This window comes from Buceros rhinoceros, unplaced genomic scaffold (assembly GCF_000710305.1).
Source record: "Buceros rhinoceros silvestris isolate BGI_N320 unplaced genomic scaffold, ASM71030v1 scaffold42705, whole genome shotgun sequence".
NCBI lineage: Eukaryota > Metazoa > Chordata > Aves > Bucerotiformes > Bucerotidae > Buceros > Buceros rhinoceros.
This window is the reverse complement of record NW_010411931.1, coordinates 1-27,392: the sequence shown is the minus strand read 5'-3', so window position 1 is coordinate 27,392 and position 27,392 is coordinate 1. Positions and strand designations below refer to the sequence as shown.

The 27,392-nt window shown below is 46.3% G+C and overlaps 1 protein-coding gene across 1 annotated transcript; it reads right to left on the bottom strand.

Moving 5' to 3' along the window:
* Nucleotides 1–2,935: 2,935 nt before the first annotated feature.
* Nucleotides 2,936–27,098, bottom strand: CLUAP1 (clusterin associated protein 1). The gene is made up of 8 exons (XM_010136173.1): nucleotides 26,998–27,098; nucleotides 25,619–25,703; nucleotides 21,820–21,993; nucleotides 21,117–21,215; nucleotides 11,679–11,762; nucleotides 10,096–10,229; nucleotides 8,773–8,914; nucleotides 2,936–3,064 (listed from the first exon to the last, which is right to left on the bottom strand). Exons 1-8 carry the CDS (start codon nucleotides 27,096–27,098, stop codon nucleotides 2,936–2,938), a joined length of 948 nt encoding a protein of 315 aa, XP_010134475.1.
* Between the last annotated feature and the right edge of the window lie 294 nt (nucleotides 27,099–27,392).

Genomic DNA, 27,392 nt, shown 5'->3' with positions numbered 1-27,392 from the left:
TTCTGCACAGGTTGCTCCACTTTTTTCCATGCCTACACGGTACACGTTTTCCATTAGCATGGTCAAGCAGTGAATAGCTTGTCCAAAGAGGCTGAGCAGCCTCTGTCCTTGGAGGCTTTCAAGACCAGACTGGCTCAAGTCTGGAGCAATGTGGTCTGATGCCATAGCTGACCTTGTTTTGAACAGAATTAACCTGTGAATGAGTGACCAAGGACGCAGATTTAAAAGTTATTCAGCTATCCTGACTGGTTTTTATTAAACAAACGCATCAAAACCCTACTCAGAACTTTCCACCTCAAATACTGCTCTACTGTACGTGTTTTGGGCTATATATGAGGATGCACAGCAATTCACAAAAGCTCCCTGAATGGACAACAGTCCTGCTCTGGGCAACCTTCTCCCCTTCATTACAAGCTCTGCCCCTACTGGAGTCAACCCTGGCTCTGATGAGCTTGAGGCTTCAAATCTTCCTTGACTCCATGACCTTCCCTCCTGTCTCTTTCTGAAACTCCGATGATGAAGATCCCCATTTTCATCACTTCCCGGTTCTCCCCACGGCCGTGTGTGCATTCTGCACAGTGTGGATCACTTTTCAGACCAATGTCATTTTTCCCTTGACTGCCTTCGCTCATTCAGCACTGATGGGAAAGAGGCACCATAAATGCGGAGAGGCCTTCATAAAGCACAGATGACATACACATACCAAATGCTGCTGCTGAACTGCTTTTCCAGCGCACGCTTCGCTGGGCCACCGACGAGAGCCGGGGCATTAGTCACATAAATTGGGCTATTTTGAGAGCGAGGAATTTTGTGCTGTCATGATTCACCAAAACCAGTCGCAGCAGAGATGCCTTTTCCAGCGGTCAAAGCAGCACAGGGATCCTGCCTGCAGGTTTACGCTACGTCAAGGTTTTCCTCTCAGGTTCAGTAAAGCTGGCTAGAGGCTGGAAGTCCAAGGCCCCAAGAGGATGCAAGAAATACTCCTGCGCCATCCTGGAACTGCAGCTCAGAGCTGAGGGAGCAGAATGTTAGGGAGACACAGTGCTGGGCACCCCGCTGAGGATTTACGTGACCGTCAGGGCATAGCTCAGAGGATTGTGAAGAGACAGGAGACGAAAAGGTTGGTAAGGCACTGGCAGAGACTGCAACACGAGGCTAGTCGAGATCACAGCCCTTTAAATCACCCACCCACACCAGGCGAGAGAAACCGAAACAGAAAAAAAGAAGAAAGAAGACCCAGACTAACATTTTCTCCTCAGCGATTTCCGGTTCAAATGCTCTCACACAAGAAGCTTCTAGGCAGCAGTAAGACTCGGGAATTTGCTGCTGCCTAAGATAACGTGCTAGGACGGGCTTTATCCTGTGAAGCAAGTGTACACATCATTAGATACAATCCAAGTTTACCAGAACAACAACAACTCTTCATTTCTGCTATTCGCTGCCTGGAAGATATGAATTACAATGACTCAATAACAGCTCATCGAGCATTCCCTCCATACAGGGCATTTTTCCTGTGCCAAGCTCGCCACTGAGATTGGTTGGATGTGGGATTTATTTGAATTAATCTACAACTCTGTAATGTAAACCTGAGGTCAGTTTGCAGGCTCTGAAGAAATTATCATCCAAATTAATATTGATTGGAAATTAGTAGTCACACGGCAGTGCCTTGTTCCACAGTCACTGTCACATCACCGCCAGAATCTAATGTCGGAATTATCCCCTCCCTGTGTCACAGGTAGCACAAACCCTTCCGTGTTCGAAGGCGAGGCAGGATTATTCGCTTTTCAAGAGTAGCTGTTCTTGGTGAACCTGATGGTTCCAGGAACTGATCACGGAATCTGCCGCCTTCCATCCTGAGATCAATTAGCTCCAATAGAGCCCACGTTTCTTACAGCAAAGAGCCTCTTCAACAGGTGGCTGACCACACTTCACTTTATTTCTTCACTTTATTTTCTTTGTTTCTTATTTCCCACCAGTCAAATCCCAAATTAAGAGGCAGCCCCAGCACGGCACACTCTAACCGTCCCGCCAGAGCCCTCGGCACAGGCGTTAGACCTGTGTTTTACAATTCCTCCAGCTTGGAAGGACTCGCACCCCTAGTTGCTGCTCGCCAGGACAGTGCTCTCGCCAACAGCTTCGGAGACTGGGATAAAACCGTTGTTAAACATCTCGTTGTGATGGGTGAGAGAAGAAAGTAAAGACGAGTAGTGATGCAGACACATCTCTTTTGGAAGGGGATGGCCAGCATTGTTTCTAGGCCTGCTCCCACGCACCAGGCAGTGATTCTTTAACACAAACCGAGCTGGTAATCATCTCCAGGCAACCAACGATCTACAACATCAGGCTTCCCCTTACACAGCCTCCTCCTCTAGTTTCAGTAACTCTGTGTTCTCCTCCACACAACCACCCAGCTGAAGCCATCGGGACACAGGAGAGCCTCATTCCAGCCTGCATGGCAGATGAAGAAACAGGTTTAAGAAAAAAAGAAGAAAAAAGACCCAGACTAACATTTTCTCCAGGTTTAATGCTGCTGGTTTAAGAAGCAGGAACTGAGCTGTAGGATGCTCTATACAAAGCCCTTGTTTCTTCTTATGAAGATGGCCACCAGCAGGCTGTTGACGCAACACTGCCAGAGTGAGTTAGGCCCTGCTCAACAGGTCATGCTCTGACCAAGTCAGGTATCTCCTCAGTCCTCTCAAAGCTGCAGCAAAGCTTGAGTAGGAGACAGGCACAGAGCTCTCCAGATCAACTAGTTTCAAAAAAGGAGGGTCTCAGAATGTAGTGGCCTAAACCAGAGGTTTCCGTTGATTTCAAGACCACATCATGCTCAAGGTAAGCCCAAATGAGAACGTAAATGGATTTCTGCCACGCAAAGATGACCTCCAGACCCTGGGCGGAAAGGTGCACTGTTTGCCCCAGGACTTCTGACCTTTCCTTAGTCCCCATGGCTGACCCTGCTTCGGAAATGGTACTGCTCACAGTTCAGCCTGTTGGTTATCTCGATATCTGAATCATCTTCCAAGAATCCCGACAGCACTCTGGAGCTCCCAGAAGAGGGCAATGACTGTGTCAGGGGTAGCAGCTCACTGCCAGCCCATGAGTGAGGCGGGGGTTGGCCAAGGCTTCTGCCAGGATACCTATCCGAGACCGCTCATATGCACGTAGTGTTTAATTTTCCTATATTCCACAGAATTGAACTAGAAATTGCTTCCACACAGCTAGAAAACTGAAAATTATTTTACCATTTACCATTTAAAACCTCAAACCTTATGGTTTTGTGCATTCCATGTGCTCGCACAAATCAAAATGCCCGTCTCAAGCTACTCTGCGCTGCTCTACGTGCCAGCAGCAGAGCATGAACCTCTGAAATTTCACACGCACGATTTTAACGTTACCTACTTCTGTCATTTGGCACAAAGCACCTGCAAAACACCAGGCCCAAAATACAAGTTATTTTAACTTTTTCTTTCTCGGTTCCTTGGTTTTTAATCCTCTATTTCAATGTGTTGATCTCTGGGGGGAAAAAAAATACTGATCTGCTTGATCGGCACTGCTTCAAGTGATCTGATTGTCTCCTGTTTTGAGTGAATTTCAAGCTAGATTAGTTAGGTAATTCTCACATCGAAAATACTGGTGAATATTCAAGAGCATAAGGCAGCCGTCAGGGAAGGCAGAGAGACCGTAATATGAACAATCCTCATTCTGTCTTCTTACCAAATACAACCGGATAAAGAGAACGCTTCAACCCAACAGGCCACGGGAGCCCTCACACCTCGCGTTTCACGGAAGCCAGGGCTGCTCGACAGAGACGCTCCCCCTGACTCCGTATGCTGACACTCCCTGTGCTCCTTCCCCAGCTGCGGAGTAGTTAACTCATAACAGAACCGGCGCGGTTTTACCACAGCAGCAAGAAAGAACTAGACTGAGCAGCTTGTGCAGGGAGTTCATATCCAACACAGCACCAAGCCCTGATGCACGAGGAACCTCTTTGCCTCTTCTGCAAAGGATGAAGACAAGAGTTATCCACGAACCCATTGCTCAGCAAAACCTACAAGTCATGATTAGAGTTTTAATAAATTCTTGTTTGATCTCAAGATCTGTGAAAAAATAAGTTCAAGAGACTGTCAGACAAGATTAACTTGAGGCTGTGGGTCAAATGACCCCAAACTGAGGGTCCTAAGGCAAGTCTGTTCACCCGCCTGGCCCATCAGATGTCAGGATAATCCCGACAAATACATCGACTTCCGAGCACTGAACTGATCTGATTGACTGAGATCAGTTGAGCTGATCACCACTGTCTTCATTTCCCAATAAGTTTTCCAATAGTTTTTAACAGGACACAGTCTCAGTACCGGGAGCAGGTACATGACACACACGACTGCTTCAGGGCGTTACAGGGACCTTTGAGAGGCTCCATCGAGTTGCTGTGGTATTGGTAGGGGACTGCAGGTTCTTGTTCCAGTGGAATGAACACACACAGCAACACTCCGTCTTTACTAACACGCTCTTCACGAGCCCCCCACCTTTCCTCTATCTCCATCTTCTCCTTTTGAGCGACCTTCATTTCTCAGGCCAGCAGCTCCCTCTGTCCTTTTCTCCCATGCTCCATTGCCCTTGCTCTCTCCCTACGCATTCCCTTCCTCCTCCTCTATTTTTTTCCACATTTCTCCATTACGGGATTTGTGTGTCTCGAAGCACCAATATTGTCGCACTTGTACATGGAACTAAATGCCAAAACAGAAGCAATCAACAATTAAGGTGCCGGTGCTTACTTTTACATCTGATATTCCATATAATTCAGCAATGCTGGACCAGGAGTGCTCTCCCGGTACCTATAAAATTGTTACCGCACAGGCATAATTCAAAGGTACACGAGTTAGGAGATTAAAGACTGTAAGCAACTGCTTTTCCTATTAACCAGCTGCTTGGCTGTTTTAAGTGGACATGGCAATGGGCAGGTCTAGAGTTAATCTTCCCAATGGGCAAGCTCGATGCAGAAAGACGCAAAAAGCAGCAGAAGCAAGGAGTATCTGAGAGTGCAGCAGAGCTCAGACATCCCTGTCACACGTGGATTCAGAACAAAGCGTCTGCTTCAGGTATGGAGCTCTGACAGAATCATTAGTTTAATGAAGAGCAGGTTTTATTTGGGGAGGGTGGGTTGTGAATGGAAATTCATGACACAGACGGTTTATTTGGCTTTTTCTATCCTAAGGATGAAAAAAAAATGGCTTAAGCAATCCCACATCAAAGATAATAACCGAGTGGCTTAGAACATCCTCCTCTGTGTGTCCACCACTTCATGGTGTTCCTCAGTCGAGATTTCACAGCACCGGCTCAAAAACAGTCTTAAAATACCTCAGGACAAAGTAGCTGAAGAAGAAAATACTTCAGGGATGTCCCCAGTGAAGCACAAGAAAGATTAAGCATATTTCAACCCCCAGATTTGAAAACCCCTGAAACTTTCAATTTTAGAGCAGCCAGAGTTCTAACAGCTTTCATGATTAACCATCAGAAACAATTTAATCTTAAAACCAAGATAAAAATTCATGAAGTGTGCTGAACCTTCTTAAAAAGTAGAAAAATAAGAACAAATCTTTGAGGAGACGTGGCACATCAATCCCTGCTTCTGCCAGAAACACAAGATGGATGAATTCCATGAGCAGCACGCAGAGCAGAAACAGAGTAACAGAGGTGGCTGAAAACGAGAAAAAGGCTACAGAAACTGCAAAGACAAGAGGCCCTTATTTAAATTAAATAATAAGTGGTGTGGGAGAAACCCTCTCAAAGGAGGAGGAGTCAGGTGAGGACTTCTGACATCTCCACAAACAAGACTGCATCACAGAGAAATCGTTTCCTACTTCCCATACATCCCAAAGGGCTTCCACCAAGCGGGCAGGCTCGTTCCCGAGCCTTTATGTTCCTTTTCCACAGAGAGACCCGTCTCTGCGTTATTGCGGACACCAGAGGGCAACGGGAACAGGAAGTCAAGACCACAACAGGTGCTACAGCGTTCTCCTCTCCACGCACCTGTGCGCCTACCATGAACGAACACACCAACGCAACCAGCACTGGGTCTGGAGAGGCTGGAGCGCGCCAACTGCTCGATGTCTCTTAATTAAAATTCTGTGCTTGGGTACAATCTTTAAATCACTTTTCTAATTAGGAAATGCACTCTGGCCCAGGTCATTAGCTGCGCAACGTCAGCAGGGTACCAAAACAGCTCCGAGTCTAAGTGCGCTAGAGATTAGTCTCGTCATTCAGCAACGGTCTCACAATCAGAACAAAACTCCTCCTAAAAGGAGGCGCCTTGTCAAGGCAAAAGGTCCAGGAATCAGTCCTCGGAACTGAATGGCACACGGCGTGCTGGATTAATCTAATTACATTGCTGATGCTGTCTTCTGGCAAGCTGTTTAACAAAATCCACAGCGATGACAAAAGGAGGGACTTGCACCGCTGCTACAGAAGATAATTAAGATTTGTTTGGTGGAACAAAAGACAAATCAGGGTTGAAAAAAATCAACATAATTTTCAGTGTTTTTTGACAGTCGGAGAGAGTGAGTATTAAAATGGATTTAATGCAATTATCCTCGTAACTTTTTCTCTGTTGATTCTGAAAATGACAGGGAAATGATGAACTTCAGGACAAGATGCAGCATCCGTTTGGAGCAAACTGCTGTTTTTCAAGCACGTAATAAACGACCCACAGATTTGCTTCACCAACAGCAGCCAAAGGGGGTGAAGCACCACCTGAAAAGTAAGTCAAGACTGAGAGACGTGAGAGAAAGGCCATCATGCTCCAGGTTAGCAAGAGACTAATCTGAAGTGGATTAAACAGCGCATACCTTTATTTTTAAAAATAAAATGTAACCAAGGGCCCCCACTGCTCTGGAAAGAGAAGTGCGCCCTGAATCTCTTGGTTGAGTCAGGACCCAGATTCTTCATCCTCTTTCAGTTACCAAGCCCTGGAGCCTGATTTTGAGCACTGACATCTCACAATGACTTCGAATAACAGTTTGGATTCCAGCACTCCTGAAAATCTGGTTGTAAAAGAGACACACACTCCTCATCCTTTAAATATTCTAAGTAGGTTTAGCTACTCCAGTTTTCAGTTCTTGATCATGCTCCTCTCTCCAGTTCTGAAGACCAACAGTGAAATGTACCTTTTTCCCCCTCTTTATTTTTCATTTCCTAAACACTCCCTAGTGAAAACTGCCCAATAGGGAGGAAAGGAATGATCTCAGGGTACTTTCAGGGTTAAGGTCAAGCTGTGGGACTACACTTGACAGGTAAACTCATGCTGGTTTAAGCTAACACAACGTATTTAACAGATACAGGGTTCGGCACTTGAGGTCATAGCTGGAGGCACCCAAGCGCAGACACCAGACACGGCAAAATCACACTGCAAAGGCAGAGGACCTGAGGGCATTTTGCTTTTAGCATCAAACCCGTCTTCAAGATGTTTTAAGACATGAAAAGCCACACCGTGTTGGTAGATTTCCAGGTGTCTCACAGAAAGAAGGAGGAAAGGGAAAATAAAAAGTGCTCTCCATGTTCCAAGCACGGGCACAGCCCTGAATGACAAAGGCTTTTTCTTTGTCTTACTGTGTTTGAAGGAAAACCCCCTGAAGAGCTGTATGCCAGTGCATTACTAACTTCTCCGCATGAGTTCATAAGCAGTTTCAGGTAGCTCAGCTCAAAACATTGCTACTTGTGGAATTCAGTCTCAATGGCATTTGAACAGAAGGGAAGGATCAGATTTTCGGCTTCATTTCAAGATTATGATTTATCTTTTTGGCCACAGATATGGGGAAGAACTAGAATTATAAAACAAGACACGTGAAAATAACAAGCTGACTACAATTAGAAGTACGCAAAATGACGTCTAAGAGACAGAGCATATAAAAAGGGAAGTTCATGGGTTCACAATGATTAACAAGATTCGACATGGTTATTTTATCCCTCAAGCAAATAATGCACCGAAACATCAGAGGCTTCTCAACTGAATGCAGCGTGCCATTTCCTCCAGAACACGCTGAAGCTGGTTATGAAGCCCCCGTGTACATGGTGCGTATGGTCCAGACACGCAGAACAGAGCACAGGCGATCACCAAAGCGGAAGCTTCTCGGCACAATCAGTTCTAGGCTTCCTCAAAAGATATCTCACAGGTCCAAGAGAGACAGACTATAGGAGAAGGGGACTATGAAGTTACTGAGCCTTATTTGCACCTAAGCACAGGTCTCAATTTTACTAGAACTACACTCAGGTATGAATCCTTCAAAGGAGAAGACTAAAAACTTGGGGTCAAACTACTTTGTTCTCCTATCAGTAGACACGGCAAAAGCAAACCACTCTGTCAGAGCCAGAGAGAAGACACATCATGCACAGCTCTGCCCTGTTTCTGCCAGGAACAGGAGTGTGTGGACAAAACAAAACATCTGCCTATGAAAGGCAGGATGATCCAGAGAGAAGAGAAACACTGAAAACACTCTTCATGAACAAAACCCATTGACCAAAAATGAGTCAGGGGGTGTCAGAGACTGGAAAGGGGCACAACTGTGCTGCTTTAGCTTTCCTAACTCAAAAAGTAAAGCTGTGTTCTCATGCTTATCCAAGAAGTCATTCTCGCTGGGTTGTCCGTAAAGTGCCTGTCACTCAGAGCTGGCTCTACCACGAGCAACGCACTGCCCTGGCAAAGGGCCACTAAACATCCTCTGTATAAAACCGAGAACTACAAGCTGTATGGTCCCGCTGAGCATTCCTAAGCTGTCTTACCTCAAACAGCTCTTGCTCTGCCCGCTGCTGATCCTTCAGGAGCTGCTCCAGGTAGGTCAGATTACGGAATTTTTTTACGTAAGTGCTGTATTGTTTCTGCAGTTCCTCCTCAACCTTCTCATACTCATCCATAAAAGCAGGACTGGAGAGAACAAGCACAAATGACTCGGTGAAATATTGACCAGTATATGTAGAATTCTGAAAGCAGCAGTTTGGTTTGGCAGCTTCCTTTCCATGTCTACTAAACCGATCTAAAAGAACCTTTCTGGTGTTAAGGTTTGATGCTACTTCAGAGACTAAAAGCAGAAGACAAACCCCCTCATTAAACTCTCTAGAAAGAATTACATACAGCAGGAGAAAGATTTTATTGTGCACCCACTACCATTTCCTCCCCAACCTGCAGAAGGGCAACATTTTGGCCCCTTCAGCAGGCAAATCTAAGTTACTCATCCTGCTGCACCATGGCTCCAAAAAACTAGCATGTAGCATGGCTGGTAAGTCACCTGCTCTGCTGGAGACACATTTGCTCCAAAACTGCACCGTGTCTTACAAGCGTAACTGGGCTCGACACCCTGCAACCCTCTGGGCTCCTGCTGCACCCCAGAGAACACTGCTGCTGTGTGACGCTTCATGTCTACCCAGCACACTTCCTCCAGAGTGCCACTGACCACAGCCTGTACATGAATCAAGGTCACTCCTTCCACCACTCAGTTCTCTAACAGTTCCTTGTTTTTCTCTTCATATGAGGTAAAAAATAGAGCAGGAATTTGTAGATTGTATAAACCTGCAGTTTAATTAAGGGCAAGAAATCAATCCAAACTGTGACTGTGAACACCTTGCTTTTGTGATGGGCTGTATCGCTACCTGGAGGAACCCATCTGAGCAAGGCACGCACGATGAACTGCTTTTGTTGGTGGCTAAGAATGCTAAAAGCCTCTGGGAACTGAGGGAATGCTGGCACCAGTTGCTGTTTTTAGGAGAATTACCAGACACAACCTCCATTTAATGACAAAGGACAAGACAAGACGTGTTACCTGACTGCTTTGTACAGCTCAAGTAGTAATTCAGCAACTCCAACAAATAATATCCTGGTGACTTTTAACAGCCCTGAAATTCTGATTTCAAATATGTGGTAACAGAAAACGGAACAATCACGATCCAGACTGGGCCCTCCTAGAGAAGGGAATCTCTCTCTGCCACAGGCCGTTGTCTCAGTCTCATTACAGACTTCACTCCTCGCTGCTCTAAGCATTGGTAACGCACAGTTCCATCTCGTACGCTAACACTCATTTACGCAGTAGATAATCAGTTCATAATCTTTACCGAATGCTTTGGAGAGTCTCTAGCCTCTTCTGGCTTCTTTCCAGTTCCAATTTTCGTTTTTCAATCTTGGCATCCAAAATGGCTTCATCCAAAGCCACATTGTTCAACGTGTCTTGAGTCTTTTGGACTTCATCCTAAAAGAGAAGGATGATGAATCACAGCACGCGCTGCAGTAATCAGAAAGATCTTTCAGGTGCTGAACATCTTCTGTGTTATCTCCCACCTCATGTTATCAAACAACATAACAACGAGCTAGAATGTAAACCAGGAAATGAAAACTAAAAAGTGGCCAGGACAGTGAACTAACCAGACATTTCCCCATTTTTCCCCCAGACATCCTTCAAGAAGAAAAGATAAAAAGCCCTCAACTTGCCCAGAGCTTTAACTTGATTTTCCCTTCTCACTGAAAAAGCAGTAAGCATTAAGAATTCTCCTCAAAAAAATCTGCCAGGTCAATTCACTAACCAGACCAGTCCAGAGCTGACCCAGCCAAGGTCCGGGCCATTGCTGTGTCCCAAGAAGCCAATCGCTCCCCTCCGCTGTTGTGAGTTTATGAGCACTACTGTGTGGAACCGCCACGCAGGTTAACCACCTTCAGAACTCACACGAGCTGCGAGAACCAGCAGAAGCACAAGGAAGGATCGCCTGAAGCATCTATTGATTATGCCTCGGCTGTTTAAATCTCTTTAAATCTCCTTGTAACGACACAGCGGGACTGGAGGCAGTTCGCAGCTAAAGCACTAAGAGCAGTCACTAGGATTTAATTAACCACCATCATACGGTGGCTGAGAGTGCAGCTTGTGCTCCAGAGATACAGGAACCTAAGCGCCACAGCAAGGACAGCGTTGCCAGGACTGGGACAGACAAAAGGTCCTCCAAAACAAGAACCATAGCGATGCGCTGGCGTGGCACTAATTAGCGCAGCACCGGCCCCTCTCACCCTTGGCCAGCTCAGCTGTCCTGCTTGCAGAGCCCAACATCACAACTCCAGAGGTACCAGCACACTGAGCTACCCTGACTCACGGCTCACACAGTAGGTGGCATGTAGGTTGCTGTGCAGTTCTTCAGGACATCAGCTGGAGGAACGTTTCTACACATTGAACCAACTCAGCTGCACAGTGTGACAGCAGAGCAGATCCTAACACGTTCTCCTAGGGCTGCTGCTAGCACTGTTCACCCTTCCTGCCGCTGCCAGCTCACCACCTTCGCTGTGCCCACACCTCACCCCCTCTGCCAGGAAAGCTGTCAGCCTCGATTAACATGCTCCTTCCCTTTGAACACACGGGTTTCCCCAAATAAACTGCAAGGGTATCAGTGACCACATTCGTTACCACTGATCTCTGCTCTCAAGAACAAGCTTCTCCTTACACATCTGATGTTACCTAATGACCAAAGTCTGCGGTAGCCACTAGCTGAAGTTCAAGGTTAGCCATGACTTAACTGGGCGCAGCAGTGCCTGGCCCAGCTGGCTGAGGGGATGTGTGTCTGGCGCTCCTACCCCAGGCTGTCGATGAAAAGAGCTACATTCTCCTTGCAGGAGAGGAACAGGAATTTCAAAATTAAATACACACTATTTTGCTTACCAGAACACAGGCAATGGCAGTTTTCATCGCCTTCTCAGCCTCATTTAAGTCCAGAGGCCTGGCAATAGCTTCTGTTCTCGCTTCCTATGAAATAAAATACACTGATATATTTAAACAGGACACAAAGGAACTAATGTCTTGGAACTGAGGCTGGTCAAGCAACAACGGTATGATTGTCTGTGTAACAAACGGAGTAGGATTTGTGTTTATTCACCAAACCTCTGATGATTCAAAGAAGAGGATTCAAAACAAGGTAAGTGCTACTGTCCAAACTGCAAGTATTTGTGACTGCAGATTTCTGGAAGCTGCACTGGTTGTTACGTGCTGAGCAAGAAGATTTCATTGTCTTTACAACACGACCCATAAAACAGTAGTGTAGGTAGATGAGCACAGTGTCGTAAAAATTGTGGAGACCCCCAAAACCAGTGATCCTTGTTTTGATCCCGTAGGATGAACAAACCTCTTCCACTCTCAGCAGTTCTGGGGACAGCCGGGCTTAGGGGCATCCAGCGTGCACTTGTCTGTGTGATGTCTCACAGCACTGACCTGGTCAGTACAGGAAAACATTGCATTACCTGTTCGCTACTGGGAGGAGGGAGATTTTTGCAGCTAAATGTCCTTAAAACTATCTTATGTTGGCAAGCCATCTAGTAACAGGTGGATGAAGCTGGAAACAGCATCTCTCTAGAGAAATCTGATCAAGAATCTACAAATGCTTTATGCACGTTGGACCAGGCTGTACCCAGCTCCCTCAAGACGAATTCTGGAAGCAGACACGCCTTTGTTAAATACCATGCTGGATGCTCCAGACTGCCCAGGTAAGCACTAGCATGGGAACCTGGCTCCCTCCTCACCAGCTCAGGTTCAGGGAGTGGCAACCAGGGAGCTCATCCAGCCAAAAAAAGCAGCTTTTTGTGCTGAGCTTATTCATCAGCTGGCTCCGTTCCCTGAACCAGCCTGCCACATGCTGCTCAAAGGCTTTTTTTCCTGGCACAGCAAAAGAAGCAGAAGAAATGTTATGTTGGGGATAGTAACAGGAGCTACATCTGTTGGCGGCACTGACAGCTTACACTGCCTGAAGCGCTTGTGAACATTCCCCTGTCCACACAGAAATACAAGCTCCAAGCAGCGGGAAGTTAACTTGGGTGAAAGTAAGATACAGAGTCTGCACAATGCACCTTCCTGAGTAACTCCACAGGTAGACACTTTCAGGGGAAGAATGGACAAGAATAATGTAGCTCGGCAGCTGTTCTGAGAACATTATGCATTTAAAAAGCTCACCAAAAAGCCCGTTTATTTGTGAGGACTTTGTCTGAACAGAAGTGGTGGCCAGGCTCAGCCGGTGAAGACACTGCCCTGCCCACTGCACTCTCTTCTTCCAGCAGCAACGGTGGAGATCTCCGCTTCAGAGCAAAAGTTTTTCAAACAAAATGGTTTATCACTCAGCAGGGGCAAGGAAAATAATTTCCTTCACTTTCAGGAGAGATCAAAGGAACAGCCAGGACCTTCGGTTTTAATTACAAACGACTCCCTCACCAATTCCCTTCCAGGCGCCTGGTAAAATGCCCACAGAACACGCCCAAGTCACCGCAGCGCATGTTGAGTGGGGGTAACCGATGGGTTTGAGAACATCTGAGATCTAGCCTTTCCAGTTGGAATCATTTATACAAGTTTAATGTCTTGTCTTCTACTTTCTCTCGGCTACCCACAGAAGCAGACTACAGTCTGTGCAGAAAACCACATCATGTTCAAGAACAAGGGTCAGTCCAACAGTCACACCTGCTTGGAACCGCATGTCAGGCCAGCGAAGAGCAGAGTAGCAGCAGAAGTTTCTATTTCCAGATGGCTAAACCAGGGCTAAACTGGGAAAGGAGAAAGTCTTTAAGAATTAACCTCCTTGTGCCCCAACAGACTGAGAGGAGAATCCAAGCAGACCATTAGAGCTGACCATTTTATTAATATTTAATGGAAATATATTTGCAAACTCAATCTGTGTTGAGGGTATCCAAGTTGTTGACAAATTAACAGCTTCCCTGGGTATCCGTCACTGGGCCACTGCCTGCTCTCCTATGAAAATTCTCAACGAGAAAACTTATTTTTAATATCTCTTCTTAGGAAAGATCCTACAACTAGCCATAGAGATGACGGTTAAAAAGAAGGCAGATCACATCAGAAAAACAAATACCCACAAAGATTACGATGGCATTAGGAAAAGCAGGTACTTCAGAGTACCAGAGCTGGTCAATTTAAACATTGTTAAGCCATTAGCAAATTAAAGAAGATGAACTGAACAACCCCACTCTGACTAGCTCTGGCTCCCCACACGAACAAAGGAAGCACATTCTCCCTCCAGCCCAAGTCCTCCTCGCTAGTGTTTCTCACCCTTTATTTTGAAATGTGGCTTTACACAAGGGCTCTTCTGTCCCTGCGTCCACCTGTGGATACGAACAGGCTGTATACTTGAAGGCAAAACCGACTGTCTAAACTTGTCCAAACTCCAGGTTATTACACTGCCACTGGCTGTACTCGCAGCTCCTTGTGCTCCAAACAGTCCACAGATGAAACTGAGCTGAAAAATACAGCCCTTTTCTTCAGCAGTAAGGTACCCTCTGCAATTAGGTGTACTCATCAGAATACACACTGTAACACGTGAGAGGTTTCCTTTCAATGAACCATTAATACAGAGGTCTCAGGGGAGATGAAAAATACAGACAAAATCACCGAGGCAGGAGGAGGAGGTAAGAAGCAGAACAATTTACGTCTATGCCTGGTAATTACAACCTGAGAAAATAAATGTATGCCAGACCAGAGAGGTATTCACGAACCAGCCTTTTGTTTACCTGCTGCTCCAAGTGTCCAAGCGCTCCCTGGCTACAGCTTCCCATGATAAACAGCAATTCAAAACCAGGGAAGCCAAGTGTAAAATTGTTTTTGATGAACTAAAGCTGACAATTATTAAAGAAAACACACGAAGGCACACGAGAGACCCCCCTTTGCTGGCGTTATTTATCCTCCCCTGTTGGGCTGGTGTTTGGTGGTGCACGGAGGGGATGAGACTTTAACTCTTCAAGTCTTGAATCTCACTTTGGACAGAGCCAGTTGGAAGTATTAAATCACTTGGCCAGTTTAGACTTGAAAACTTCTTTGGAAATGAGGATTTCATTACGAAGTAAGAAAGATTTTAAATAAAGACTGGCTGACTGCTCGACCCAAAGCGCAGCCTGACAGGACCTTGGGAAGTTCACAGCGAAGCAAGTTCTGCGCAAATCACACCGGTTTTGGCATCAAAAGTGAAGACAAATTTCCTTAGAGCAAAACTGTGCTGCAGTCTCCCAAATCCGCATCCCTGCTGAGCGACAGCCCCCTGGGTCAAACACCAGCGAGGGAGAAGGTCTCTGCAGATCATCAGAGCTGATGCCTGAGGTTCTGCCCACAGGAATCGGACCAGCAGCCAGCACGCAGGAGGCAGCAGGCTGCGGTTCTGGCTGTTTGCTGGTGAGAAGCCAGCCTGAAACAGGGCCACAAGTCACCGTTATTTTCATGACACTCCATTTGGTGTCACAGAACGGCTTCTTTCTGCCAAAAGAGAATGAAGTAATTGGTTCACCTAACCAGGAATTCTCCCTTGCTCAGCAGAAGAGCATCCTGGAGGATATCCACCCGGACAGTCACCTTATCAAACCCTCCTGTGGCTTCGCTGCTGAACAGCAAAAGGCCAGCTGAAATACGAAATGCAGAAAAGCAGCACAGACCCACCTCTCCCATCACTAAAGGCCTGTCCCACACAGGTCTGTGCCTGCAGCTTCCCAGAGGTGGGAACACGCATCTCCCTGCCCCTCTGGAACCATATACTGAACGCATAGTACAGCTCGGGGTACGTCCACAGCAGAGCCTCCCCGGCAGGCAGCGGGGTAGCTGCTGTATTCCAGCAACAGAAATAGGGGGGGCTTTGTTTGGGTGGGAAAAAAGGCATTTTAACTAGCTCGAAATAGCTAAAATCATTGTCCTGATGCTTCAGGCAGCACATTTTCCTCTCATGTAATTAGGATTTTGACATGGCTGAACTCTCAGGAAGGAAGGCTAGGAATAACAGCCAATGCCTCACCAGATGTTCAGAAGACAGCGTTTCTTATTTAGCCCAACAAAGTGAAACTCCTCACAGATCCACACAACCTTTGACAAGTGCTGTGACACACAAAAGATGGTTCGAATGTGACCTCCTTGCCCACCAAACCCAAATGGTTTTTTGAAACAGTCTAGAACCGAGCTACAAGAATTCAGATCTTCCAAGTCACTGACGTAATGGTGAGTGCACTGACACGTGCTGCCCACCGACTCAGAGATGATGCTACATCTTCAAGCTAAATACTCCTGGGAAGTTCACCACAAAATCACGTCTTACAGAAAACACATCCACAAACCCACGTGGTATACAGCCGTGGGTATGGTTACAGCAAGCTGAAAGACGGGGCAGCACAGACTCAGCTACATCTCGCAGCTGCAGGGTTTAATCTTGGCTTCCTGCTTTGCAGTAAGCCCTCTTCCTCAAAATGGACAGAATTGTAGGTCAGGTTTTGGTTCAAAGCAGGACAGCCCAAAAAAATTGAAGCAAAATGCTTCGATTGCAAAATGCAGCTCTCCAGAGTTCCAGCAATTTCAAATTAAAAATCTCCACTAGAAGTCACCTGTGTGGCAACTTTGTCACCAAAGCACAACAAATGAGAGAAATCAGTTTATCTGCCTCCCCCAGGCAGCGTCTTGTACCAGAAATAACATTTGGCAGATGGAAAAAATGTTTATAATGCTACAAATTAAATAATTTTTTTTGAGTTAACTTTCACGGGGTCCTGAATGATGCAGCCGTCACTCCAGTGAGATCTACCTCTCTACAGAAAGAGGAGGTGGCATGCTGCAACAGCAGGAGCAGGGCGGGGAGGACAGGGTCTTAATCAAATGAGATCCAAGTTCAATGTCCTCTTTTCGTCGTATCTTGGTTCCACAGCTGGATCCAAACACCTTTGGCTCTCCTCAGAATTTAATTCCAGCAATTCACACACTGAAGTTAGTGAAGAGCTTCTCAGTGGCTTCCATCAGTTTTGGAACGGGCTTATCCTGAGTACACACCTAACAGCCGCACTCGGAACGATGCCCTGTCCTTAGCATTCATCCTCCATAGACTGGGAAACACTTTACCTGGCTGTTAAAGGCTTTAATCTACAAAATTACAGAAATTACTTTATTTACACAAGAGGATACGCAGGGAATAAACTGTTCAAGGTCACAGACAGAGTAAGGGCCAAGAGGAGCATCAGAAAACAGACACACTGTGCTGCCTGCCTTAGCACAAACTAAGTACATTAAAAAACCCAGATTATTTTCATCTTTCTTCAGTTTTACATTGCTTAGAGCTAATTAAGGGGTAAATAAAATTAAAACACCCTTGAGAAGGTCAGAAGTCCTTACACCTGCCACCAGCACTGAGGCAGTTTTTATTCTGGAATTTTTTTCCTTCGTTATCTTACTAGGTCTAATAACTCAGCGAGTCCAAGCAAGGCAGCTTCTCGATGGGCTCCTGCGAGCGTGTCCACAGGAGCTCTGGCAGACACAGAGCGGCGGGCACTGCGAGTCACACAGCTGCGCTGAGGTCTGATGAACAGCCACCAATTGTTCCTTTCGGGTTTCGGATCCAGGAGCATCCTTCCTCAACTGATCACAACTGGCCTCCAAAATCACTACTGCTTTACTTCATGCTGAGGAGTCGTTTGGATCACTTCATCGCGTCTCCCTCCCCGCAAAGGTCCACCTTGCCATTTTCCCCACGAAAACATGGCTGGTTTAGGGTACAAAGAATCTTAGAGGGCTGCTAGAGGGCTGCTACAGGGTCCAGAGGACCCTGGACTTTTGTAGCATGCAGCAGTTGGGTGTGCAGGTCCCGAGGCAGCCACTCTGTGTGAAACCCAAAGTGAGTGCACGGTGAGGTGGTGCTGCATTTTACCCAAGTATTGACATTAATGCCATTGCTGCTTTCCTTGATTTGGCACTTGACAGGCTAGAAAATGGATTAAAGAAAACCAGAACTCACAGTGTCTAGTTACTCTTCCAGAGCTAATCGTAAATATTCTGCAAATTAAGGCTACAGAGCAATGCAAAGCAGAGAAAGTCCCCCTGGCAGTAAAGGAGATGATGAAGATGACGAGGTATGTCTCCATGCACAGAATTTGCTTTTCACCCAGGGATCTCGCTGCATTGTACCAAAACTCATCCATCAACTCCACCACACTCCACGAATTCCAACTTTGCCATTTCTATGCTCTAAGACTTGGGCCAGTCAGAACAGAAGCTGCAAACTACCTCGCGATTGTAAGGCTTAAATGGGTTTTCAAACAAAATGTGCGTGACTCTACCCCTGCACTGCCACAGGACACCGATAACCCCCACTGTGCCCAGCCACGGGTGCTCTGGAAAGAGCAGAGCTTCGGTGGAATTCAACACGGAACTCCAGTGTCCTCTGGCCAAGGAAGGCTGTCCCTCCCTGTCCCCCTTGAACTGCTCCCCCAAATGAACTGGGCCAAGCTCCAGTCCACCAGCTGACCAGGTTTAACAGGAACACACACGGGCCGCCTGCACTGCTCCCCCTCCTGGGACCCACTGGAAAACCTCTTTACCCATCCACAGGGCTGGAACCAAATGGCTTCGCTTCCCATTTCACCTTTCTGCTGCTGGAGGATTGTTAATCGGGAAATACCTTCCTCATCTTTTCCGGATATAAAAACTCATTTGTTTTTTAAACCAAAAATGCCACTTGTGATTCTCATCTGATGAGAACAGTACAGCTTTTGGGTTGGTTTTTTTCCCCCAATTTTAACTAACAGCATCATAGTCTGAATTCAGCAAACCTGTAGGCTTTGCTTCTTCCTCTGTTCCTGAATTAAAGGAGGTTTTACATTATAGATTAACTCTGAAAGCCGTTTACATATACACAAGAACTATGTATTCAGTCAGGAAATAATGCATTTGCAAAGGCTTCGGAAAGGCATAAATTATCCAATAAAGAAAGTAAAGGTTGTGCCACAAATTAAAGTCAACATTTCTAAAGGAAATAACTTTTTCCCAATGATCTTTGCCCCAAAGCTGCTCAGACTATGAGAACACACCTAGCCAACCCCTTAGTGCCACATGCCGACATTTCTTTTACAGCTCCTGGGAAAGGAAGCAGTCTTAGAACAGAAAGGAAATATATCATCAATCTGTCTATTTCTAAGCAGGAGGGTCCTTCATTTAAATCTCTGGACATGGATGGATTGGAAAAAGAAAAGAAAGGTTCAGGGAACATAAACCAACCACGTTTTCAAATTTACTAAACCAGTATCGCAGCTGTCGAAGCATTTGAGTATATGCAACAGGTTTCAGGACATCAGCGTAATGAAAAATGAAACAAGCTGCTCTCCCACCGCCCCTTAACAGCACGATCCCTCTGCCAGCACAACGTACTGTGGGCAGGACTTGGCCATGCACCGTCAGAGGAACGTAAGCAATGGAAATCAATAACCTTCACATTCAAAAATAATAAAAGTAACCTTAGATTAATGGCAACTGATTTGGTTTCTACAGACAAAGCTCTAATTCCCCACACGAAGCCAGAATTAACTGCACTTCCGCGTCTGCCCGTGTGGAATGGGGCAGGAAGGGCCGGCAGAGGATGTCACTCCAGGGATACTCTGAGCCCCTCGCCAGCTCCATGAAAGACCCAGGGAAGGTGAAACAAAGAGGGGCAATTCCTTACTGCCCTCAACACTGGCTGCTTAGCGAGACCTGCAGCTCCACGGACTTTCGTGGGCATTGTCAGATGGACAAAACCAGCAGCGTTTGGCTCTCAGCCTCGTTTGATGAGCAGATCACTGAGGAAGGCTGGAACCAGTCACTAATCGTAAGTGAAAGTCTCTGCTGCTGCTCCCTGGAGGGTCTCTCTGTGCTGTCACCGTGTCACCTTGTGCTTTTAGGATATAAACTCAGAGCTTATGAGAGAGAAGCAAAGGTCATCTTTCCTAGGACAGGATTCCTCAAAGACAGCAAGTTCAATCTGTCAAACCCTTCTGCAAACATGAGCTGTGTACCTCAGGAGGGTCAGCCAGCCTATTTTGTGCCTTCAGTCATTACACCACGAGAAGCACGCGCTCGCTACAGGATATATGACACACCGTCCATCTAGAAATTGCACCTATCCCCAGTCTTCCACTGAAGATGTCTTAATGGGCCCAATGAGAAGTAGCTGCACTGAAGCACTTCCTCATCTCTTGATTCTTCACGTCATGCTCTCAGCACTCTGCACTTGAGCAAGTCCCTTTTCTAGGGCCTAGTTCTGATGTCAGCTGGACTCCTGAGAGCCTTGATTTAAAGTGATTAGACTATGCCCCATTTCAAACCAGGGCCACAATCCTTTTTAAAACTGGTGCTTTCTACTGACCTATTCGTGACTGACCTTTTAGCGCGTCCTTAGTGCTGCTGCAGGTTGCTAGAAGGGCTTAATGCTCCAAAGTAAATATTAAGGCATTAGGTAGCAGTTGCGTGAAAACCATTTCAAAGCCAAGAAAACCAGCAAAGGCGGCAGGACGAGAAGTGACCGACCAACGGGTTTGTGACAATTGTGTACATTGAATTAAACTGTCTGTTGCTTCTCTCTCCCTTTTGAACTTGTAACACCTTCCGTGGTGCTACAAGCCACGCTGACCAGTACCTAGCAGAAAAGGCAGCGTTCCGCAGACAGCCTTCCCCATATCAGCTCCCCTTTGAAAGGCTTGTACCCATCAAACAGGGACCTGGGCGGTAATCGCGAGGGCACGCAGCCGACCGGGCGTGCTCCCTACAGCTCAGACACTGCAAATGTGAACAACACCAAAGCCAGAACACGCGGGGATTCCCTGCTTTAAATGTCTGTTTTCAGGAAATTAATAACCTCCGGCATCGCAGATAAATGCATTTAAGAAAATAATTGAAATACCGGCAGCGTTTCAGGACGATTCTGTGACTTCATGCAACAGCTTGGGATCTTATGGCCAAGCTGAAGAACAGGCACCCTGCAGGCTTGCACGGCCTTCAGCTGGCATTACCGACAAGCCTCGGAAAACTCCCAATCACCTTTCAACCAATCAACTTTCCCCGTGTCTGTCCCCACCACTGAAACATCCATATGAACTTCATATTTCCAAACAGTTCTACAGAGTATTTCAGTTTTCTGCTAGGGAGAAAATGCCCAGCTGTTCTTCCAGGCTGCAACCCCAGGCTGACCGTCAGTGGGAAGGAAATGCAAACTGTCAGACCCATTCCTTCCAACTGACAGAACATTCATTTTTGAGACAGCCATGCAGAACTACTGAGACTCTTTGCCTTTGCAGCATCCAGTGCACACAAGTTCTTACACACTCTCCAGCGTGTACTTACCCTTAGCTCAACTTCCTTGCCAAGTAAGTCACACAGACTGGCTCCTGTGGAGGCGATTTCGGAAGCAAGCTGTCGGGCTGCCTTCACCTTGTCAGCGATCTGGAGACACACCAAAAGAGAATCCCCGACATCACAAAGAAAATCCACCACTGATTTTTCCCATTTGGATGTTAAAATTGCACAGGAGCTCAGCGCAGCAGCCAAAACTCTACAGAGGAGCTAAAACCAACAGGAATTCTTATTTAGCAAAGTGTTGGGGTTTTGATAGTATCTCAACATCTATCTTAAGGGTTTGAGCAGCTCCTCTCTTTGGGTGATGTGAAGATTTCTCTTTCCTTCAGTGCCAACTGGCCAAAAACCAACTTTCAGTCAGTATTTTGTGAACTCCTCCTCTTGCCACAAGGTCAGTAGACAGAAAACAGCCTTTATTCCGGCCTACTCCAATGCTGCTGTGATTTCAACAGCAGCCCAAACCAAAGACAACCGATTCTGTGCCATGTTGCCTAGTCTTATGCTTCTGGTTGAGAATTCACGAGATGAAAACAAATAATAGATACTACCTCAACATCAGAAAGGCTGAGTTAAAACCACACCCACTCCCTCGTGAGAATGTTCTCTGCTGAAGTTTCAGGCAGAAAATGCACTTGGTTTTCATCAGTTAACACAAGCCCCTGCCCAGCACAAGGGTACGAGTTTTCCTTACCTTTGAGTCAAGATCAGACAAGAACTTCCTGGTGTCTTCCTCGCTCATGCTGGCACTTTCCGCCGCCTTCATAATGCTGCGGAACACAGAGGTGATCTTCAGCAGCTCCTTCACAGCGTTGCCATCCGCCCGGTAAAGATTCTTCATGTCGAGCTCTATGTGAGGTTGGGTAGCCTTGGGAAGGAAGAACAAATTCATCGTGTCACAAAGAACAAAAGCCTCATTCACCTCTTCACGCCAAAGCTCTTTTGGGGGTCACCACGTTCTGCTTTACAGAAAGAAATCTTCCTGCTGGGAAACACAGGTTTGTCTCATCATATCGCTGACGTTTCTAGAAGAAATCTTCCTGACACACGTGCACTTTCTGCATGGCAGAACAACTGCCGGAATGAAAAACCTCAAACTATCCATTAATTCTTCCCTGTGTGAAGATCAGCAAAACCCCTGGGCAACGCTTAAATTCAAATTAATTTTAAGTGGAATCTAAGTGCTGCCCAGGTCTTGTGATGCTGCTGCTGAGAGGTAAATTTTACCCTTAATGAGGTACAAGAATAAGATCAATTATCCTAATTTAACTGTCTTCTCTTCCAGTGGTACCTTTGGAATATTTGATCGTTTCTCTCAAATTTTTCCCTGCTACAATATTAGTGATTTTATTCCCTTGTCTTCCATCTCTGAAAAGTACAGACAGACCAGTAAGGAAAAAAAAAACATCAAAAATTATAATATTACCCTTCTATACTGCAAAATAACAAAGGCGGGGGGGTGGGAGCATACTAGAACTGCTACATCTGCCACAGGAAGGACACAAACGTTGCTCCTGAAGGTCCTGCCAGGACGATGCTATAAACACACAGCCACAGGGAGCCAACCCCAAAGGCCAGGTAAAACTTGCAGCCGCTCTCCCTGACGACAGCTCTGCACCTCAGCGGGCACCTTCACTCAGTGCGCTGAGCCTCCCTGAGTAAACCTTCCTGTGCAGGTGAAGAGGAAAAGGAGCACATCTCGAACCATGGACTTAGCACCAGCGTTTCAAGGAGCAAAGGAAACAAAGCAAAGAGCTGTTGGCCCGTGTTTGTCGTGTGCATCATGGCAGACTGTGACTTCAATCAGATTTTCATCTCCAGGAAACATTTAGCTCTTGCATCTTGCGTCCCAAAATCTCAACACGGCAGAGGAAACCGACTCTACAGCTGCATCCTGCCGGCAGGAACCCGGCTGAAAAGCGGAATCTAAACTCGCGGAACAGGTTACTGATGTTGGACACCCTGAGCCAGGGGAATATGAGACTTAGGGTTCTTTGTACCCTAATTCCTTTGGAAATTTCAACCAGGGTGACCTCAAATGAGCCAATATCTGAAGCGGAAAGCCAGATACATTCTCCTTCCTTCCCCTTCAGCAGAAGGGATCTAAAAAACTAATCCTCAAAACAGTAGGTATTAATTTCAAGAGAAACAGGTCATTAAATTGACAGAATCTGTTAAACATCCCCTGCACAAAGACGACTAATGCACCACATCATGAAGGATGTTGTTAAACACAGGAATTTCAATTTCAGCCTCATTCAACCCCAAGAGAGGAAAATTAATGTCTAGCAAAAGGAAACAAAAATGTTTTTTCACTCAAAGACTACTTAAAAAGAGGAAAAAATACTCAGACAAGTAGAAGTACACCACAAGGATGGCACCAACAGCCAGACACTGCTTTACTCTCAAATCTGTTTTATGATTATCATAGAGCCAAACGTTGACAGTGTGACGGAAACACAAGAACAGCCCAGGGAAGAACCAGAGCTCCCAGCTGAGGGCTCCAGCCATGTGGTTGCAGAGCGTTCAGAGCCTTTAGCCAGCCTGGCCCCACTGTTTTACATTCTTTCCTGTACAAGGGCACATTCTCTGCCTTGTTTATCACTCAGGATAGTCCCCTGGGGACTGAAGCAGCAGCTCTGCATCTTCACAGGCTGCAAAAGGATTCGAACACATGACACTTCCGGGAAAGCACTGGGGAAGGTTTTTGCCAGACATCGCATCAACTGCTTCTCCCATCACGTTTTAAAACCACACACCTGCCTTCTGCAGAATGGTTTGCTACGTATGTTTTCACAGAGGCGTTTCCATGAGACAGATCTCCTCAGAGGCTTTCTGCTGCACTCCACCCCAACTCTGGATCCAAGTGGGCTCAAGTAGGAGCCAGGTATTGAGCCACACAGACTAGGGCAGCTCTAGGTGGGCAAATGACTAAAAAACCCACATAAAATCACCCTGAGGACGCTCCAGGAGCTCTTGGGTCCAAAAAGGAGACAGTTGGTAAGTTCTCAAGCTGCCAGTAACATAGAACAGTACCAAATTTGTGTAAAAAATTAACACACCTTTACTCCTTGTTCTGTAAAGCGTACTCTAGTTATATGTCATGGCAATTAATCTATCCTCACGCTTTCTTCTGAGACTAATCTGTCTCCATCCAACCTCCCATAAAGAGATGCATAAAGCTACTGGAGAACTGTGGATTCCACAGACAGTGAATTATTACGGAAACGTCTTTCTTATTGTTATTCTGGAAACACTGAAAGCCTACAATAACCCCCATATTACCTTGTAATATTAACCGAGACTAAGTTAGAAATTAATCCTTGGCATGAGCAGCAAGGCTCACACTGCTTCCACAGCCACCCACAAGCCCCATGAGGTTTTTTCCACCTGCTTAAGAGTGCTGTGTATGACAAGAGCAAAGGCTCGTGCTGCCACGAAAGAACAGGGGTGATAGGAAGCACAATGTTACCTTATTCCATGAGACAAAAGGAAGTTCAAGAGTGCTCACGCATAACGTGATAAAAGATTCAATCTGAGAAAAATGTGCCTCTGTCTACTAAGTGAGAAGGCTCCTGTGACAGAATGCCAATATGTGATTCTGTATCGTAAGGAAAATAAACCAAAGTTAGGACTATCCATGGTCCTAGGAAAGGTCTAGTTGAAGTCCCGTAGAAAAGAATCGTGCAGCCAAAGTTAGCAAAAGCTACAAAGGGATCTCTTCCGAACCCGTTCACAGAATTGTTGTGGTTGGAGAAGATCTTTCAGCCCATCGAGTCTCCCCGTTCCCCAGCACTGGCAGGTCCCCCCTGCCCCCTGTCCCTCAGCAGCACCTGCACACGGCTGGGAAACCCCTCCAGGGATGGGGACTCCACCACTGCCCTGGGCAGCCTGGGACACGCCGGCACAACCCCAACGGGACAGAAATGGCTCCTCAGGGACAACCTCAACCTCCCCTGGAGCACCTGGAGACCAGTTCCTCTTTTCTTGTCGCTTATTAGTTAGGAGAAGAGACCAACCTTCAAACAGCTTCCAAAGAATTAACACCTACAGCCGTACCTTCCACTACGGCCTTTTGTAAGTATGATGCGATAAGGGTGAACACAGTGTCAGTGTTCAATGCTTCAACCCCAGCCCTGCAGAGATGAACCTAACTCTGCACCACATCAGCAAGAGCGTGCACTGGCCTGCTCGAGTTTGGAACTGCACAAGACATCACAAGAACACAGCACACACTCAGCCACCTGCTGCGAAGAAGCTGTGAGGGCTTGAGAGAGAAAGGATTAAAGCTGATGTGGGACCAGAATCTTGATGCCATCAGGAAGGTCGTGCACTGGCCTGCTCGAGTTTGGAACTGCACAAGACATCACAAGAACACAGCACACACTCAGCCACCTGCTGCGAAGAAGCTGTGAGGGCTTGAGAGAGAAAGGATTAAAGCTGATGTGGGACCAGAATCTTGATGCGCTTAGGCCTGACTTAGGCAGCCTTACCATGAACTCAGCCACCGCCTTAATGAAGCGCACGCGGTCCTGCTCGGTCTCCACATCAGGAGGAATGTCTGCCTGAGGGTCGTACCTGCGGAAAGGAGCACGTGCAAATTCTGACAAGAAACACACAGGCAAAACTACAGAGACTGGTTCAGTCCCGAGGCAAAAATCAAACACAACAAGTGTGTAGGAGACTGAAAAATAAACCTTTAGCTCCTAGTGCAGACTCGGGGATCTTTACCAAACCACTAGTGAAATACAGAAACTTCATGTCACCAGCGTACAGGAACCAGGGCGGAAAAAAACTGCTCCCCAGACTGATAAAAGGCTTTGAGATTTCCAGCATTCAGACTGGTAAAAAAGTATCTTGGCTTCCAAATCACACGGGAAATTATGAGCAAGGCACGTGCAGAGCAGCCTCTCTGCCTTAAAGGGTAATTAAAAGGCTTCCAGGTGCTGGAAGAGCTGCCTGCCCATGCCAAGCGTAATTCTGACCCACAACGGAGAAGGGTGCCAGCGTGCGGTGGCTGCTCCGGCTGAAAGCAAAGCACTTTCAGGGTTAAAGGTTCCCAGAAATCCCACAATGCCGAAGTTTAAGTTTTTGAAAGCGTCTGGATTCATTAGAGAAACATATTTTGGTTTCTTTCAACTCCTCTGTTATTTTACTGGTACATACTAGGAGGGGACAGACTGATTTATGGTTTTAAACTGGAGTTGAAAACAACCAGTTGTTTAGACCCTCAGTGTAACAGCCATATTTTGAAGGACATTTAGGTAACTTTATCCGAGTAATTTTGCATGGTTGTCAGTATTTCCCTATTTTATTACAGTATTGAGAAAATTTCACCTCAATAATTAAACTTAATTGATACTAATTGTGAGTCCAGGCCAAAACTCGGCAATCAGGCAAACGGCTCACTGTCATATTTTTAACTGGAATAATCACCTTTATGAGTAGCTTAAAAAAATTAAGTTTATTTTTTCACTTACATGGGAAGAAGACGACGTCTAATTTGATTAGCACCTCAAGTTTCATAAATATTTATCCAAAGTCTGTAGATGGATATAAAACTACTGCTGGGCTGTAGACGAGTGCTTTATGAACTGGTTTTTTTCAACATGGCGAGACAGTACCAGAGTGACCCAGTAACAACTGCAGCAACAAGGTAAGAACTACTGGTATCTCCACAGATTCTCACTACCTAAAAACCTGCAGACTTAACGACCCCATTTTTTATCTGGGATTTAGAAGAGTAGATCTCCAGGAATGACTAAATATCATTATGCTCCTCTTTCAACTTCTTAATGCGGTCTCACACCGAAGCACCAGCTGCAAGCACACAAATCATGCGCCAGCATCATTCGCTGGCCTCATCACCCACCATCTAACCAGCCAGAGGAGCACTTCGGAAACAAGCTTGAAGTTCGGGGTACGGAAGCTCTCCATCGATATGAATCCGGTATACCCCAGCATCCGCATCATCTCAATAAAATCTGAAAGACAAGCACAAGCAGGGATTCCTTCTTACGCATCCAAACCGGACATCACCAAGCGCTCCCGTCCCCACAGCATCCTCTTCATCTACCACTGTTAAAAATAAGCCTGACCGGATTGATTTAGGAAAAAAAATCAATAGAAAACGTGTTTGAGAGAAACGGTGACTTTTCCACAAGAGCTGCACTGGGCAGAACCACTGCGGAACCAGCTCCTCCGCACCAACCACACCATTCCAACGAGGTGAACTGCAGCTGGCAGCGCCCGCCCCACGCCGGGGCC